The 17,189-nt window shown below is 42.2% G+C and overlaps 2 protein-coding genes across 4 annotated transcripts in view; one reads left to right on the forward strand and one right to left on the reverse strand.

Moving 5' to 3' along the window:
- Window positions 1-17,189, reverse strand: part of CDC26 (cell division cycle 26) — a 33,909-nt gene that overhangs the window by 6,589 nt on the left and 10,131 nt on the right. The gene's annotated exons all lie outside the window — the stretch shown is intronic.
- On the forward strand, window positions 38-16,468 carry PRPF4 (pre-mRNA splicing tri-snRNP complex factor PRPF4). 3 transcript variants are annotated; one of them, XM_025931612.2, is made up of 14 exons: window positions 38-172; window positions 920-1,097; window positions 2,366-2,552; window positions 6,046-6,133; window positions 6,662-6,741; window positions 6,914-7,007; window positions 7,484-7,578; window positions 8,737-8,795; window positions 9,971-10,094; window positions 11,703-11,792; window positions 14,204-14,326; window positions 14,437-14,544; window positions 14,634-14,752; window positions 15,270-16,468. In XM_025931612.2, the coding sequence occupies exons 1-14, from the start codon at window positions 146-148 to the stop codon at window positions 15,461-15,463; spliced, it is 1,566 nt and encodes a 521-aa protein (XP_025787397.1). In that variant the 5' UTR covers window positions 38-145; the 3' UTR covers window positions 15,464-16,468. The 3 variants fall into 3 exon arrangements, with proteins under 3 accessions (XP_025787397.1, XP_025787324.1, XP_086539867.1); XM_025931539.2 differs by having other exon boundaries at window positions 46-172; window positions 917-1,097; XM_086683741.1 differs by lacking the exons at window positions 38-172; window positions 920-1,097; window positions 2,366-2,552; window positions 6,046-6,133; window positions 6,662-6,741 and having other exon boundaries at window positions 6,991-7,007; window positions 8,698-8,795.

Raw genomic sequence — 17,189 nt, forward strand, 5'->3', positions numbered from 1 at the left:
TCATGCTACCCGTCACCCAGGACGCTGCGTCGGCCCTCGGCCCACTTCCGGTCGGTGACGTACTTCCGCTTTGCTGGGCGCGCGGTGGACGGTCTGAAACGCAGATCTCGTCTTCGGCTGGGGTTTCGCGGCTCCAGGGCTCAGCATGGCTTCCTCACGAGCCTCCTCCACGGTACGGATGTCAGCTCACTCCGGCAAGAAGCGCGAAGGGGGCTGGGAGGGTGTTCTTGGGGGTTGGGGCCGCTCGGGAACGGGCTAAGGCGGTGGAGGACTGGGGTGAAAGGCTGCGAGACTCGGTCCTGCCTTAGCGCTGCAGCGTTTTCCTGATCTCTGAGTGCTTGCCTGTGTTTTAGTTGATTTGCATCTCTCACTACAGCCCCTAACGGTAAATACCTCTTCCGACTGGTCCAAAAACGGAGCTCTGAAAGGGAGTAGTGTTGTGGCCCAGATGTATGTCTGTGTCAGACTTCTTAATTGTAGTAAGGCCTTCAAACTTCATGTCTGTTGCCTTACGACTGAAAACGTTTGAAATGTGTAGGCCGGTAACTAACTTGTTCCCCCTTAATAATTGCGTTGGTTATTTGTTATCCTTTCTTTCCCCTGGGATGAGCCGAAGCCTCGGGTGTTTCATAAAACCCAAGAAGAGATTGCCACCGAATGATGTAAACATGTGCCAAAGCAAACCTTTGATAGAAAAATTACCAAAAGTAATTCACTAGTTTTTCCAGCCTCTTCCTATCTGCAAAACTTAAGTGATTAAGAGACCCCCCCCCCCCCCCGGCCAATCAGTGAAGATACCTTAACTGGTGTCCAGCTTGTCCTTTGGGGAGGAAATAGGATTGAAGCTCCATCCTTTGGGGGAAGCCTAGTGAATTGCTAAGACTGAGCCTTAAGTTAATCCAGGTCTTTGATTTAGCAGGCAACCAAAACTAAGGCACCTGATGACTTAGTTGCTCCTGTTGTGAAGAAACCACATATCTATTACGGAAGTTTGGAAGAGAAGGAGAGGGAGCGTCTGGCCAAAGGAGAGTCTGGGATTTTGGGAAAAGAAGGACTTAAAGCTGGAATTGAAGCAGGAAATATTAACATAACCTCTGGTAAGATGCAAATTGTGAGTCCCTCATTATCTTTGTTTTATAATGTCAAAAAATTCTCAATTAAATTTGCATCTTTATAAGGCCATCCTTTGCCTACCCCAGTTAGCAACATCCAGAGAGACTTTTTCTTAAAACCTTTTATACAGTTTTTCTCCCATAAACTTGTTAGTAATTTTACCAGGAATTTATTCAGTGTATATTGAAGTTTATTTATTTTGAGAGAGAGAACTCGAGTGGGTGGGGCCCTGTTCAGCACAGAGCCCGATGTGGGACTCAAACTCATGAACCTAGGCAGAAAGTAAACCTGAGTTGCAAGCTTAACTGACCCATACACCCCTAATAAGTATGTGTTTGGATTCAAATTGATTCCATTTGTCTTCTGAAGATCTAACATAGTTCTGGCATTGATTTGAAGCTACTGTGGTTTGTACCATTCTCTCCTTTTAGTTCTCCAGTTTTCGCACTCAATGAAATATGTTTTAAACTAATAGTTATTTTGGGGCGCCTGGGTGGCGCAGTCGTTAAGCATCCGACTTCAGCCAGGTCACGATCTCGCGGTCCGTGAGTTCGAGCCCCACGTCGGGCTCTGGGCTGATGGCTCAGAGCCTGTTTCCGATTCTGTGTCTCCCTCTCTCTCTGCCCCTCCCCCGTTCATGCTCTGTCTCTCTCTGTCCCAAAAATAAATAAAAACGTTGAAAAAAAAAATTAAAAAATAAAAATAAACTAATAGTTATTTTTATTTTGAAAGAAATGAAACTAGAAATGTGTGAAGTAGAAAATGTAATCCTTATTAACTGGGTTTTTCAGTAATTTAATAAAGCTGTAAAAATTTGTAATTTTTTTCATAAATGAAATTGTGATGTACAGATTGTTTTTATTTTTTATTTTTGAGAGAGAGAGTGAGTGCACGAGCAGGGGAGGGGTCAGAGGGAAGGAGGGAAAGAAAGAATCCCAAGCAGGCTCCACACTCAGTGCAGTGCCCGACATAGGGCTTGATCCCACAACCCCGAGATCATGACCTGAGCCAAAATCAAGAGTCAGACAACTCAACCGACTTGACCACGCAGGCCCCCCCAATTTTCCTGCCTTTTAAAGCTGTGCCATTTAGTTTTTGTGTTTGACACAATCTAATAAACTGAGAAACAGTAAACTATGAATTTATGTACTAGATTAGTTCCTAGAGGTATACACAGACTCCAATTGTAAGACATTTTTTCTCCTATTTGAAGATCTGGTGATTATGCTGATATTGCCTGTTCTTTTTATAGGAGAGGTGTTTGAAATTGAAGAGCACATCAGTGAACGACAGGCTGAAGTATTAGCCGAGTTTGAGAGAAGAAAGCGAGCCCGGCAAATCAATGTTTCCACTGATGACTCAGAGGTCAAGGCTTGCCTTAGAGCCTTGGGGGAGCCCATCACACTCTTTGGAGAGGGTCCGGCTGAAAGAAGAGAAAGGTGTGCCCTTTCTAAATTTTTACCCTCATCTTTAATCACAAGGTTCTACTTTCCAATTTTAGTTGATATTTGTAGTAAGACTTTAATAGAACGTCTTAGGTAATGTTAATAAAATATGTTACTCAGTTGTTTTTATATAGTGTAGCCCATGATCTAAGTAGGCCAGTTTTTTACTCCATTACTAATTTTTTTTTCTAAACTATGAATAGGGTGTTAATATACGAACCCCCCTTCCCCAGTGTGGAATTATGAGTTGGGTAAATATTTGTTGTCGAACTTGGAACATTTAGACAACACGCTTTCTTTGTCAGTGACAAAACATAACGATAAGTACTTTTTGGTTATTATTGAAAGGTTATTCTTCAGATGATGTTCCTCTTGTGATTTTAAGGTCACAGAGTCTCTTAGTGACAGGCTAGTCATACACAGTTATGAGGACCTCCCTTGTCTTTCCACTGTCCCATCTCTCCCTTTCATCATTTTTTTTTTCCCCTGGTTTGCATGGTCTGTGCATTTAGTCACTAAACCTCTCCCATTATCTCGTGTCCATTAAATAGAACCAATAATGTTGGGCCTGTTTAAATAACAAGGGGGAAAAAAACCAACAACACTGTGTACCAACCCAGTATCTTACAAAACCAGGCTGGCTGGCCACAAGGTGGGAGGAGCGGAGAAGAGGGGGCAGCTCTGGGCAGGTAGCTGGGGGCCAGGAAGGGCTAAAGGACAGACAGAAAAGGCAGCTCCCAGATGGGAGGGGGCTGGTTGTCCTAGTGGGGGAGGGGTGCAAACGGTACTTCAGAAGAGTGGAACTTGGGGAGGGGACCAGTCAGTGCTTTCTCTACCAGAGCACAGTGTTGGAGGAAGTGCTCTGTGCCACCGCTTGCCTACCCCTGGCACTAGGAGAACTGAGCCATGAGCTCTGGGTATGATGGGCTCCTCTGAAGCATGGATGACAGCCTGCCCCTCCCCCCCGGTCCCCTTTTCCTTGAGGCTCAGCTACTCCTCACTTACTGCATTTACTTTGTTTGGGCCCTTACCCCTCATTTATTCATCAACAAACCGACCACTGCCACATTGAAATTGCTCTTTATTAAGGTCACTAATTTATCTTTACTAAGAATAGCCCGGGTACACTGTCAGCTACTCCCTCTTTGAAACACTCCCTTTCATAAACCAAATCCTAATTTTTATCCTATTTCTCTGGCTAATTCTTCTAAGCCTCTTTCTTTCCCCTGCCTAACCTTTATATACTGCAGTTCTTTGTCTTGATTCTACACTCATCCTGGGTGATGAGATCCACTCCTGTGGCATTGTTTACCACTTATATTCTGAGGACTCCCAGGTCGCAATTTGTAGCCTAGATATTCTGTAGGTACTTCAAATTGGACATGTATAAATCAACTCATCTGTTTCCCTCCCTTCTCCTATTCTCCTTTTAAATAACATTACCATCCACAGTTTTCAGTTGCGTTACCTCCTTTGTAATCCATCAGCAAAATCTAGTCTGTTCTAGATTTGTGCCCAAATCTACCTTCTCTTTTCTCTACCTTCATTGCTTTCACACCTAGATGATTGTAATAGTCCCAGACTTGTGGTATTGCTTGCTTAAAATCCAACAGTGTCTTTTTATTAAACATAGAGTAGGGGTGCTTGTGTGGCTCAGTCTGACTCTCGATTTCATCTCAGGTCATGATCCCAGGGTCATGGGATCGAGCCCTACATCAGGCTCCTGACTGAGCATGGAGCCTGCTTGAGACATTTCTCCCTCTCCCTCTCTCTCCACACACTCCCTCTCTCTCCCTGCCTTTCCTTCTTCTCTCTCACTCTGTCTCACTCAAAATAAATAAACATTAAAAAAAACAACAACATGGAGTAAAAAAAACTGTGGATCATACTCTTTAATCTTTTGTGCCTCTCTTCCTGAATTTAATAGACTTAGTAGCCTTAAGGGTCTTCCTGGAATACTCAAACTCTTTTTCTGTTTTTCCACTTAATATTTCTTTTTCCCCTTTTTTTTTTTTAAATGTTCACTTTTGAGAGAGAGAGACAGAGTGTGAAGGGAGGGGCAGAGAGAGAGGGAGACACAGAACCTGAAGCAGGCTCCAGGCTCTGAGCTGTCAGCACAGAGCCCGACGTGGGGCTCAAACCCACAAACCATGAGATCAGGACCTGAGCCAAAGTTGGATGCTTAACCAACTGAGCCACCCAGGCACCCCTCCCCTCTCTTGCCTTTTAAAGCCTTTTTATTCTTTTGGTTTCAGCATAAATGCCACCTTCTCAAAGAAGACTTTTATCACCTGACCCCTTATAAAGTAAGCCCCTTCTTTATTACCTCTCATAGAATGTTACTCTCTCAATAGCATTTACAAAGGGTATACTTTTAGTGTTGTTTGTTTATCTTGCAACCAACAGCAAAGTCTTACTATGGCGACCCTTAGGTGAATGTCTCGAGTCCCTACTGCCTCTGTCTTAATTCAGACCACCATTAAGATTCCAGGGATTCCTAAATAGTAGACTGATTTCCCTGCCTTTATTATTCCCTCTTCAATCCATTCTCTCTACTTCCCCAGGGATCTTTCTCAAAGGTAAACCGTCTTTACCATGGCATGAGGAGCTCTTTGTGACCTGGCCCCTTCTTCTGTTTGTAGCCCTAGCTTTCACCAGCCCTTTTCTGGCACTTGGTGCTCCAGCCATACTGAACTATTTGTGATTCCAAGTTCAACTGTTTTGCTGTCTCCAGACCTTTGCATTTGTTGAACCCTCAGCTTCAGTTGTCCCATTCTTGACCTGTCGACCTTACTAATTGAGGACTCAGTGTAGGGAACACCTCTTTGAAACCATCCCTGATTTTCCCTTCAAGCCTAGGTTAGGTATTTCTTTTATGTTTCCCCTCAGTGCCCAGCACTTACCACTGTCAATACTTACTATAACGTATTGTGGTTCCCTGTTACTTTCTGTCCATCCACCTTCTCCCTTCTCCGCCCGCATTCCCAACCCCCAGGATTATGCTACTTGGAATGAAGAACTGCTGCTTAGTCGTTTTTGTACACTTAGCACCTCAGTCCGTAATGCAGCACATTGTGGCATGGAGCAAAAGTTGGCTGTCTTCACAGACCAAGTGGTAGCAGTGTTGGGGCTCGTTGACTCTAAACTGAAAACAGTAATTGCTTATAGTTCAATTTAAGCAATCTCTAAATAAAGAAGACCGAGTGAAAGAAATCACACTGGAGGGATGCCTGGGTGGCTCAGTTGGTAGAGCATGCGACTCTTGGTTCTTGGGGTCGTGAGTTCGAGTCTCACATTGGGTCTAGAGATTACTAAAAAAATGAATAAACTTAAAAAAAGAAGAAGAAATCATGCTGGAAGTTTAGGCATGATATGACTCTTAAGGTTGCTTTAAATGGAGAGAGTAGGGCAAGCTTTCTCCCTTCTTAGATACATTTTTCCTAGCTTTATCTCAACTCCATTTAAATTCTGGTCTTTTTTGTTACAGGTTAAGAAATATCCTCTCAGTGGTTGGTACTGATGCCTTAAAAAAGACCAAAAAAGATGATGAGAAATCTAAGAAGTCCAAAGAAGAGGTAAAATATGTCTTTGGCGTCACAGTAATAAAGTGAAGGAAATGAGGGGTTAGTTCTCTCATTTTCTGTTTTCAGGGTTTGCTTTGCTAGAGGGAAGGGAAGTTTTGAGGATTTTACCATTCAGGAATAATTGTTGACCATAGTTTGTGGTTCCTGTGTGGGTATAAATGAAGGTAGGTAGGTTTCAACACATGGAAAAAACCATAGCATTCCTAGTGTAACTTCTAACAAGGAACCGGAAGCCATCCAATAAGAGTTCATAAAAACACAGTAGAGGGGCACCTGGCTGGTTCAGTCAGTGGAGCATATGACTCTTGATCTCAGGTTTGTGAGTTCAAGCCCCACATTGGGCATGGAGCCTACTTTAAAACACACACACACACACACCGTAAAAAGCACACACACCTGATTTCATCCTATGACTGAACTAATTCACCTTTTTTCTAGGCAGTTACAATAGAGAACTGACAGCTAGGAGGAGCAGGAATGCTTCAGACTTAACATTTCTGCTCTTAATTTAAATTTCAGTATCAACAAACCTGGTACCATGAAGGACCAAACAGCCTGAAGGTTGCTAGACTGTGGATTGCTAATTATTCGCTGCCAAGGTACAGAGAGCCTCTAGAAGGAGAAAGAAGCATATTTTTTCTTGTTTTCTCTTAAGCAGTGATGATCTGTTTTATAAAGACTGGTGGTTCTTAAATGAAACTGATGGTAGGGATACTTGTGTGGACCTTTGTTTCCAGTCTGTCTGTTCACAGTAATGTTTCTGTGTCACAGGGCAATGAAACGCTTAGAAGAGGCCCGTCTCCATAAAGAGATTCCAGAGACAACGAGGACCTCCCAGATGCAAGAGCTGCACAAATCTCTCCGGGTGAGATGCTCTCAGTGATTGTCTAATATATTAAGGGCTCTTAACTACACATTAGATTTCCTACTTCGACCTGCCTCTTGGAAGGTACAGGCAACTGTGGCAGTTAAGGTGGCAGGAACCTGCTGTAATTAGGACTCAACAGAGGCCTGTGGGTCTACACTTTAGTTCCCCCTTGAATATGTCAAAGCTGTACTTTAGCTCTCTCTATGGTTTTCCTGGGTGTGTTGAGCTGACACAGAAACTAGTGATACTGCTAGTGTAAAAGACAGCATGTGAGTTCCAGGTGAGCCTTAACTCCATTCGTTAACATAAGTATCTCCTAACAACAAAAGTGTAAAAGAATCTTGTGGGGGTGGGAGGGTGGCTAAAACCAGAAAGTTGTTTTTTTTATTGTGGAAAAGCTAAAAAACTCTTGGATCAGCCTATTAATGATTACTGTTTGTCTTTTCTTTTTTTTTTTTTTTTTTTTTTTTAAGTCTTTGAATAATTTCTGCAGTCAGATTGGGGATGATCGGCCTATCTCCTACTGCCACTTTAGTCCTAATTCCAAAATGCTGGCCACAGCTTGTTGGTAAGTCCCATGATATTTTTTCCTAAATGGAGGATAGGTTCGGGGGGGGTGGGGGATCAGCCTTTTTCTTAGGTGCTCATTTCTGTGTCCTTTTCCTCTGCTTCTCATGATCGTACCAAACTAGAGATGCCAGTACTTTCCCCTTATATTATACAAGATAGTCTGGGTATAATATTTCTGCCTGTTCACAGGGGACACCAGAGATCTATGACACATCAGTCATGCTCTTGATGCTAGCATTTTGGAGCAGATAAATAGTGGATTTATAGACTGACCAGTATCCACACCTCAGTATAGCTTTTATTTTTAAGTTAGATAGCCCAGGCAAGGTACTCTGTAAGCTTCAGTTGCCTTATGTGTAAAGGAGGATGAGATAATGTTGTAAACCATTTTACCTTAATAGTGCGCCTTATGTGGTAAGGACTCAGTAAACACGAATTACTGTTTGTTGTTGTTGTTTTCTAGTTATTGCCACATATGCAGAAAGCCCTTAGGATGTGATAATTTTGTTGTTCTATTTAGTGATTCAGTTATTTTCCTGGGACATGGCCATCAAGTGAGAAGAGAAACTTCCTTACTTTGCATGCACAGGAACTACTTGACTAGATAGAAATTGAGCCTGGTTCAGGAGAAAGCGAAGGACCTACACAAATCCCCCCGCCTCTCCAAGCCTCCGCTACCTTCCTTAGAAGTAGAAATGATCATTCCCGCATTATGTACCTCACAGGTCTATTATAAGGATCACTGAGATGATAGGAATAAAAGTAATTTGTTGGAAATTTTCTGAAATAAAGTCTTTTTAAAAAATTTTAGGGACTTTGTAAGTAGTAAAGTGCTCTTCATATTTAAGGAGTTAGTATGATTATTAATATTACTGTTGGATAGTTTAATTTGTCCTCTTTTTCCTCACCGATCACTCTAGACGTTGAGGAGAATAGCTTGTGCTATATTAACTACAGTCCTGTAGAGGCCTCGGGTTGCGTGAAGACGTGCATATAGCTTTCTTCTGTAAACCATCAAACGATAAGCTTTCTTTTTCTGTGTGCCACTGTAAAGTTTTTTGGGGGTGAGAAAAGATTGTGCTTTAGGAATGTTACCAAGGTACCTTTTCCTTCCCAGACCAACCCTGGCTGAGATGCTTTCCTTTGTATTTGATAGGAGTGGGCTTTGCAAGCTCTGGTCTGTTCCCGATTGCAACCTCCTTCACACTCTCCGAGGTGAGTTAGAATCTTGTTTATATGTCACTCGTTTTCCCAGCGTGAACCCTCTTCAGACAGTGAAACTAATACTCTGCCTGACACTCAGACCCAGTGCACACAAGATTCATTTTTGATTTGAATTGACAGGGTTTGGTTTTCTCTGACCACAAGGTGGGAACATAATGACCTTATACACAAACCACTATTCTCTTGTGTACAACCCCACTCTGGCATTGTACAGTCTCTAGACCAAATAAATAAAGGTTGTTTGTGTTTTGCACCTTTTTTATTTTAAGTTTATTTATTTTGAGAGAGAGGCAGTGTGAGGGTGCGGGAGCAGAGAGAATCTGAAGCAGGCTCTGCATTGTCAGCATGGAGCCCGATATGGGGCTCGAACTCAGGAAACCCTGAGATCATGACCTGAGCTGAAATCAAGAGTCGGACACTTGACCGACTGAGCCACCCAGGTGCCCCTTTGTTTTGCTTTTTTTAATGTAATTTAAATGTTTTGTTTTAAGTTTATCTTTCATTTTGAGAAAGAGCATGAGTGGGGGAAGGGCAGAGAGGGAGGAAGACAGAATCCCAAACAGACTCCACTCTGCCAGTGCAGAGCCGAGAACAGGGTTTAAACTCAAGAAACTGAGATCATGACCTGAGCTGAAACCAAGAGTTAGACGCTCAACCAACTGAGCCACCCAGGCACCCTTGTAATTTAAATATTGATTTAAGTTAAAACAGTTTGTTTTTTTTTTTTTAATTTTTTTTTTTCAACGTTTTTATTTATTTTTGGGACAGAGAGAGACAGAGCATGAATGGGGGAAGGGCAGAGAGAGAGGGAGACACAGAATCGGAAACAGGCTCCAGGCTCTGAGCCATCAGCCCAGAGCCCGACGCGGGGCTCGAACTCACGGACCGTGAGATCGTGACCTGGCTGAAGTCGGACGCTTAACCGACTGCGCCACCCAGGCGCCCCAAAACAGTTTTTTTTTTTTAATAGTTGAGTAGTCACTTTACTACTCTTATCTGTCCACATGTTCTCTAATACTTGTCTGTATTACTCATCATAGTCTGTTTTCACACATAAATTATAAGGAGTAGGGGCCCGCTTCTGGGAAGGGAGGGGAATAAATTAAAAAAAAAAAAAAAAAGAACAAGTGGGGACCCTTTAACTTTCATCTCTTACACCCCTTCAGGCCATAACACAAACGTAGGAGCAATTGTATTCCATCCAAAATCCACTGTCTCCTTGGACCAGAAAGATGTCAATCTGGCGTCTTGTGCTGCTGATGGTTCTGTGAAGCTTTGGAGCCTTGACAGGTAAATATTACTGTTCTGTCCATATTGCAGTCACTAAGGTAAATAATTGCTTGATTGGTCCTTGGGACCTGAAAATCTGGCATTTAACTCCAGAGATGATCTTGAGAGTCCAGGGAGCTTGGTGTGAATGTGGAATGTAGGATTTCTTTCTTAGACCTGTTCCCACCAAAGGAGTTGGGTCCGGTTTTTCTTATTTGTTAACTTTGGACCTCGATTTTTGCCTCTAACATAGTGGCCATTGTTTTCCCACTCCAGTTATTCTGGAAAGATATATTTACACCTCCTATGCAATACATTGACATTGGAGAAATGCACCATTTGGTAGATTGACTAAAGATAATATTCTTGGCAGCACATTGGTTCCTAGCAGATGGGTACAGGGGAGAGGAAAGTGAAGTTCTGTCTGACAGTCTTGCCAAGGAACTGATGTCTCCTCCCAACTGCTTCCTCCTTTGCCTAGCCTGTATTCTCCCGTTATAACAGTTGATGTTGTTGTTGTTTTTAACATGTTTATGATGGTTGTATTCCAAAAAATTCTTGAAAGCACTTTGCTGGCTAAAAGAAATCTGAATTCAGTTGCTTAGTTTTTTTTTTTTTTTCTTTGGGAAAGCACATGAGACTTTAATTCCAGGTTTCTGTAGAGGGCTAATTAGTTTCTCCATCCTTTGCCAGATAGGGTCTGTCTTCTGAGCAGAGCAAGTTTTAATTGGCTTCATATCACTTAGCAATATTTGTTCCCCTGGGGCTTTGATTAGCTCTACGTATGCACATTGACAAAGTTCCCTTTTTAATTGCCCTCCTTAGGGTTTGTGTTTATTTCCTTTCACTGGTGTTTCAGAACTTTTTTTCTATGATTACTGGGGAAGAGAATTTAATGGTTACCAAAACGAAACTAAGCGTCTATTTAGGAGTTCCTTTTTTCATGTGGATCCTTCAACAAGCTAAAGTTTTAGGAAAATTTATCTGTAATCCACTTGCACCAAAACTGTTTGATTTCTGTAGCTTCATATCTCTATCAAAGTATGTTTTCTTTCTAGAATCTTAACACTCCTTTGGTGTAAGGAGACTGTTTTGCTTGTCAGGCTGAATTATCTTTTATTTTTCTCTAATCGTAAATGAGAACAGCATTAAGAGTTGATTATCGGGGCACCTGGGTCGCTCAGTTGGTTGGGCGTCTGACTTAAGCTCAGGTCACGATCTCACAGTTCGTGAGTTGGAGCCCCGCATCAGGCTCTCTGCCCCTCCTCTTTCACTGTGTCTCTCTCTCAAAAACAAATAAACATTTAAAAATTAAAGAGTTGATTATCACAGTGAATTGAGATATAGAAAGATAGATAGTTGTTTATCGAAATACTTTGGGCAGTTTTGCCTTGTAAGCACATGAAATAGTCCCGAATCTTTTAAAACTTGGGAAAGTAACATAAATTGTTCCTTAAATTAAAAAAAAAAAAAAAAAAAAAAAGCCCTGCATTTTTAATAAACTATGAGTTTAGTTACATGGTCTCTTAAATCATACAGAATGAGTACATCGGTCACAACAGTTAACAAATTCAATGAACATTTATGACTATAAAATAGCTCACTCACTTGTATTTGTTTCTTTTTCAGTGATGAACCAGTGGCAGATATTGAAGGGCATACAGTACGTGTGGCCCGTGTAATGTGGCATCCATCAGGACGTTTCTTGGGCACCACTTGGTAAGCCATCCTGTTCTGTTCATACAGGCCCATGGCATGTTGTTAACCTTTACGACTAACTGCCAAGTAAATTTTAAGAACAGAAATCTTCAAGTAGGATTTTCTTGGACTGCAGTGACTCAAAATCCGAAAAGAGTGTTATAAAGTTATTGCCAAGTGTATTTGCTTTTATTTTTTTCTTTAGTTTTTTTTTTTTAATGTTTGTTTATTTTAGAGAGAGAGAGAGAGAGACATAGCAGGAGCAGGGTAGGGGCAGAGAGAGAGAGAGAGAGAGACCCCGAACCCTAAGTGGGCTTCAGGCTCTGAGCTGTCAGCACAGAGCCTGACATAGGGCTCAAACCCATAAACCTCAAGATCATGACCTGAGCCGAAGTTGGGTGCTTAACCAACTGAGCCACCCAGGTGCCCCCAAGTGTATTTGCTTTTAAATTGCAGTTAATCAGAAATTTCAGTCACTAATTGCCAGAAAACTAGAACTTTCACTTTTTTTCTTTTTTAAGGGAGTCGGGGAGGGGCAGAGAGAATCTAAAGCAGGCTCCATGCTTATCGTGGAGCCCGATGCGGGGCCCAATCCCATGACCCTGGCGTCATGACCTGAGCCAAAATCGAGTTGGACGCTCAACCAGCTGAGCCATTTAGGTGCCCCATATTCTCTTTACCAATGTTTTGTTTTGTTTCTGCCACACGTTGTATTGTAATCTCTCTGCTTACAAATCAGTCTCCCTTTCTGGAGTACCTGGCTGGCTCAGGCAGTAGAACATGTGACTCTTGATCTCTGATTTATAAGTTCAGGGCCCATGTTGGGTGCAAAGATTACTTAAAAATAAAATCTTTAGAGCCGTCTGGGTGGCTTAGTCGGTTAAGCATCCGACTTCAGCTCAGGTCATGATGTCACAGTTTGTGAGCCCTGCGTCGGGCTTTGTGCTGGCAGCTCCGAGCCTGGAGCCTGCTTTGGATTCTGTGTCTCCCTCTCTCTCTGCCTCTCTCTGGCTTGTGCACACAAGCACTCTCTGTCTCTAAAATAAACATTAAAAATTTTTTCAAAAAAAAAATAAAATCTTTGTTAAAAGAGTGCAAATTGGTTTCCTTTTCTGGTTCTGTAAGTTCATTGAGGGCAGAATGTGTTAAAGAACTTTTTAATTGAGATGTAATTTACATGTAATAGAATGGACTTATTTTCATGCACTCATGTAACCCACATTCCTTTTAATAGAATATTTCCAATCACCCTAGAAAGTTCCTTCATGTCCCTTCCCAACGGACTCCCCCTTCCAGAGCAACCACTGATCTGATTTCTATCGCTGTAAATTAATTCTGTCTGTTCATACTTTATGAATTCGTTTGTGGCTGGCTTCTTTTAGTCAGTATGTTTTTAAGATTCATTTATGTTGCATGTTTCCTTTTTTTTTTTTAATTTTTTTTTTAATGTTTGTTTATTTTTGAAAGAGAGAGACCAGAGACAGCATTAATAGGGGACGGGCAGAGAGAGGGAGACACAGAATCTGAAGCAGGCTCCAGGCTCTGAGCTGCCAGCACAGAGCCCAATGTGGGGCTCGAACCCACAAACTGCTAGATCATGACCTGAGCTGAAGTCGGATGCTTAACCGACTGAGCCATCCAGCTGCCCCAGAAGTTTCTTTTTATTGCTGAGGAGTATTCAGTTGTGTGACTCTGCCATAGTTTACTTATCCCTTGTCTTACTGAAGGACATTTGGGCTTTCTCCAGGTTTGGATCACTCAGAATAAAGGTGTCACGAACATTCTCATATAGTGCTTTATACGAACATGTTTTTGTTGTTTAAGGTGTTTTTCGTTTTTTGCTTTTTACGTTTGTTTAAGTAATTTCTACCCCAACGTGGGTCTTGAACTCATGACCCTGAGACTGAGTCACGTGCTCCACCAGCTGAGCCATCCAGGTGCCCCTCTAGTTGCATTTATTAAAGAGACTTTGTTTTCCCTATTGAAATGGTTTTAGTGGTCTCATTTGAATATCTTTGACCAAAAATGTGTAGGTCTCTTCCTATACTTTCTCATCTGTTGCATTGATCTATTTGCTTATTGTTCTTTGTCTCCCCAGCATCAGTTGAAGGCCCAACAAATAGTCAGTGAGTAAAAAAACTTAACAGTTGAACTGAGAAAGAAAGAAGGCAACAGCCTTTGCTGGGCCATTCTTAGGAAATTGTATTCTTAAAATAGCCACTGAAGTAAGTTACTAGGAAGTCCATGGTTTCCCAGTTAGCACTCAAGACAGATATGCTTAGTTGTTGAGGTATTGTTTATACCAGAAAAGAATTTCTTGTTAATACGGTTGTACAAGTAGTTTCAGAAGCATAATTTAAGCTACAAGTGTTTATAACACATTGTAGGAACTGAATATCTGCTAGTTAATTTCTAGTTAATTTTTTTTGTAGCTATGACCGCTCATGGCGCTTATGGGATTTAGAGGCTCAAGAGGAGATCCTGCATCAGGAAGGCCACAGCATGGGCGTGTATGACATCGCCTTCCATCAGGATGGCTCTTTGGCTGGCACTGGGTAAGCCCTTTTCCACATAGCCAGGGGCAGCTCAGTGGTTCACCTCTTACGTATGCTTGCTTCCACGGAGAAATGGATTCAGAGTGTTCATCTATAAATTCTTTTGTCAGGGGACTGGATGCATTTGGTCGTGTTTGGGACCTGCGTACAGGACGGTGTATCATGTTCCTAGAAGGCCACCTGAAGGAAATCTATGGAATAAATTTCTCCCCCAATGGGTAAAATAAACTCATTGAATGACGGGTGGGAAGGTTATTGGTCAGAATGTATCTTTGTTTCTGACTTCGATACTACACCTGATCCACAGCTACCACATTGCAACCGGCAGCGGTGACAACACCTGCAAAGTGTGGGACCTCCGACAGCGGCGCTGTGTCTATACCATCCCCGCCCATCAGAACTTAGTGACCGGTGTCAAGTTTGAGCGTAAGTTTTCCTCCCGGTTTGCCCGTTCACAGGACAGGCAGATTGTACTTCACGGAATGCAGGCTAGGCTTTGGCTTCACTCGGAAGTGTGACAGGAGAGGATTTGGCCTCTGGTGAAGAAGGCCAAATTCTAATTTCCTTCGCCGTAGCGTATTTTCAGACACAGCTCTGGCACGGCTTGCTTCTTGTTTCAGGAAGTAAAGAAGACTTTCATAAATGTTTGAGTCATTTTTTTTTTTCCATGAAAGTTGTAAGCACTGAATCCTTAATATTACTGTGAACAGATTGTCAGGGAAAAAGCCAGAAGAACTTAATAATGTTACTTGTTTCCCTAAGTCTGCTTGTAGTCCCTTTTTCCTGGAGGCCTTATAGGAATGTAGATGAGAATGTTGGACTTTTCCAAATGGGGAAATCCCTTCTTTTTCAAAATCATGTGTTCTAGCAGATTTTTGTGCTTTTATTTTCTTTGCTCTTTTGATATGTGAATTCCTCAAGCAGCTCCCCTTTTCTCTTAAAGCTATCCATGGGAATTTCTTGCTCACTGGTGCTTACGACAACACAGCCAAGATCTGGACACACCCAGGCTGGTCCCCACTGAAGACTTTGGCTGGCCATGAAGGCAAAGTGATGGGCCTAGACATTTCTTCCGATGGGCAGCTCATAGCCACTTGCTCTTATGACAGGACCTTCAAGCTCTGGATGGCTGAATAGGCAGGACCGTGGAAAAAGGACTCTAACCTCAAGCTCTCCCTTAAGAACCATTTTCAAAAGAAAGGGATTGATTTTTTTTGTCCTATCACGTTTTTTGCCAGTTATCGTGTGTAGACCCTCTAAAGAATTGGATCTCCGGGCCTCCCTCCACTCCAGGTAGGCAGCCAAGTCTCTGGGTGTTGATGAGCCCATTTCATAGTTGAAATTTTAATTTTCATCTTCAAGCCCTGCCATGGACTGCGTAGACATTGTTTTTGTTAAATCTTTTGTTTGAATGCCTTGTTGCCTCCTTCACAGCACTCAGGATTGTGACTGGCTCCATTTTTAATTTTGAAACTTGGCTTTCCATTACATGGTACATGCTTCAGGACTACATGTGACCCACAGAGCAAGGTGGCTGGCCCGTAGTGCCTTAAGAGGCACTTCTAACCACACACTGGTTAACCGATGCCTGACAGTGGGAACCTTTCCTCTACCTTCAGAAGGGAGATGAAGAGGTAGACCACAGCTGTGCTCAGAGCAATGCAGCAAAGAAGATTTTACCTCTTCCTGTTGAGTTCAAATGGGATGCTCACTGCAACAGGAAGCTCAGAACTGAACATTGGCCCTGTCAGAAAATATCCTCCATTTTGCTCTGAAGTTTGGCATCCTTCGTGTCAGCCCAAAGCTAGGCCATCGTGTCAAGATGCAGTGAAACTTGTAGGACGCAAACGTGAAGTCTGTGTTGTACCACCTCCTCTGTGTTGGTTAGAAGATGCACCCTGTGTGCCCAGGTGACTGGAAAAAACCCTAGTGGGCATTCCTGGACATAAACCTTTTTCTTTTTTTTATTACACACTTGCTACAGAGTAAAATTCTGTCATAAAAACTGTCCTTTAAAAACTTACTTTGTATCGTTAAGCATTTTCTGAATCGCAGCCATCGGTCCATAGAAGCCCCCCCCCCTTTTTTGTTGTTGTTTTTGGTTTGAGATACAACGGATGATATTAAATATGGCTTGTTCCAGTTCCAGTCTCCTTATAGTTTTTCGTAGAGACTGTTGGACTGTGGGCCAGACTAGCGGTGAGGCGTGTCTGGACTCTGTCATTCGTGCTCCTTGGTCCTGCAGTGGTTACCTTCACCTCTGTCCATCCCAGATGTCCAGCCACTGAGCACTGGGAGGACACGGTCCATTCTCACAAAATACAGGGATTGGGAAGAAGAAAGGCATTTGAGAAGGGCTTCTATGATGGCTTTTCCTTAAATGTTGAAAACACTTTCATTTGCAGTTCCAGAGAGCTTGACAGTGGCTTTGTCTAATTCTCCTTGGCAAACTGTGAGTGTGTGATGATATAGCTAAATATTCTGTTTCATTTAATTTTAATTATAACCAGATAGTTGCATCTTTTGAGTACCTGTTAAGCTTCTGAATTACCAGCTCTACCCCCCTCTTGGGCACTTGGCATTTCACTATTATTTAAGTATTAATGGGCTCTAGTTTCCTCCATAGTTGGGCATGAAAAATAATTCTTTGTTACTACTTTTGTAGTATGCATGCATGAACTAATAGTGAACGTTAGTGTTTTAGCATGCAATTTGGATATAGTGTGTTAACAAAGGTTTTTCGTTTTTCAAATTTGAATTTTACTGTTAGTGCCATTAAACTTTTTTTTTTTTTTTTTTTTTTTTGGTTGTTCCAAGAGATGTAGAGGTAGCAGTTGGGTGAGCACATTTTCACGTAAGCCTT

The sequence above is a fragment of the Puma concolor genome, chromosome D4, assembly GCF_028749965.1.
Source record: "Puma concolor isolate L17-30 chromosome D4, mPumCon1.1.hap2, whole genome shotgun sequence".
In the NCBI taxonomy this organism is placed as follows: domain Eukaryota; kingdom Metazoa; phylum Chordata; class Mammalia; order Carnivora; family Felidae; genus Puma; species Puma concolor.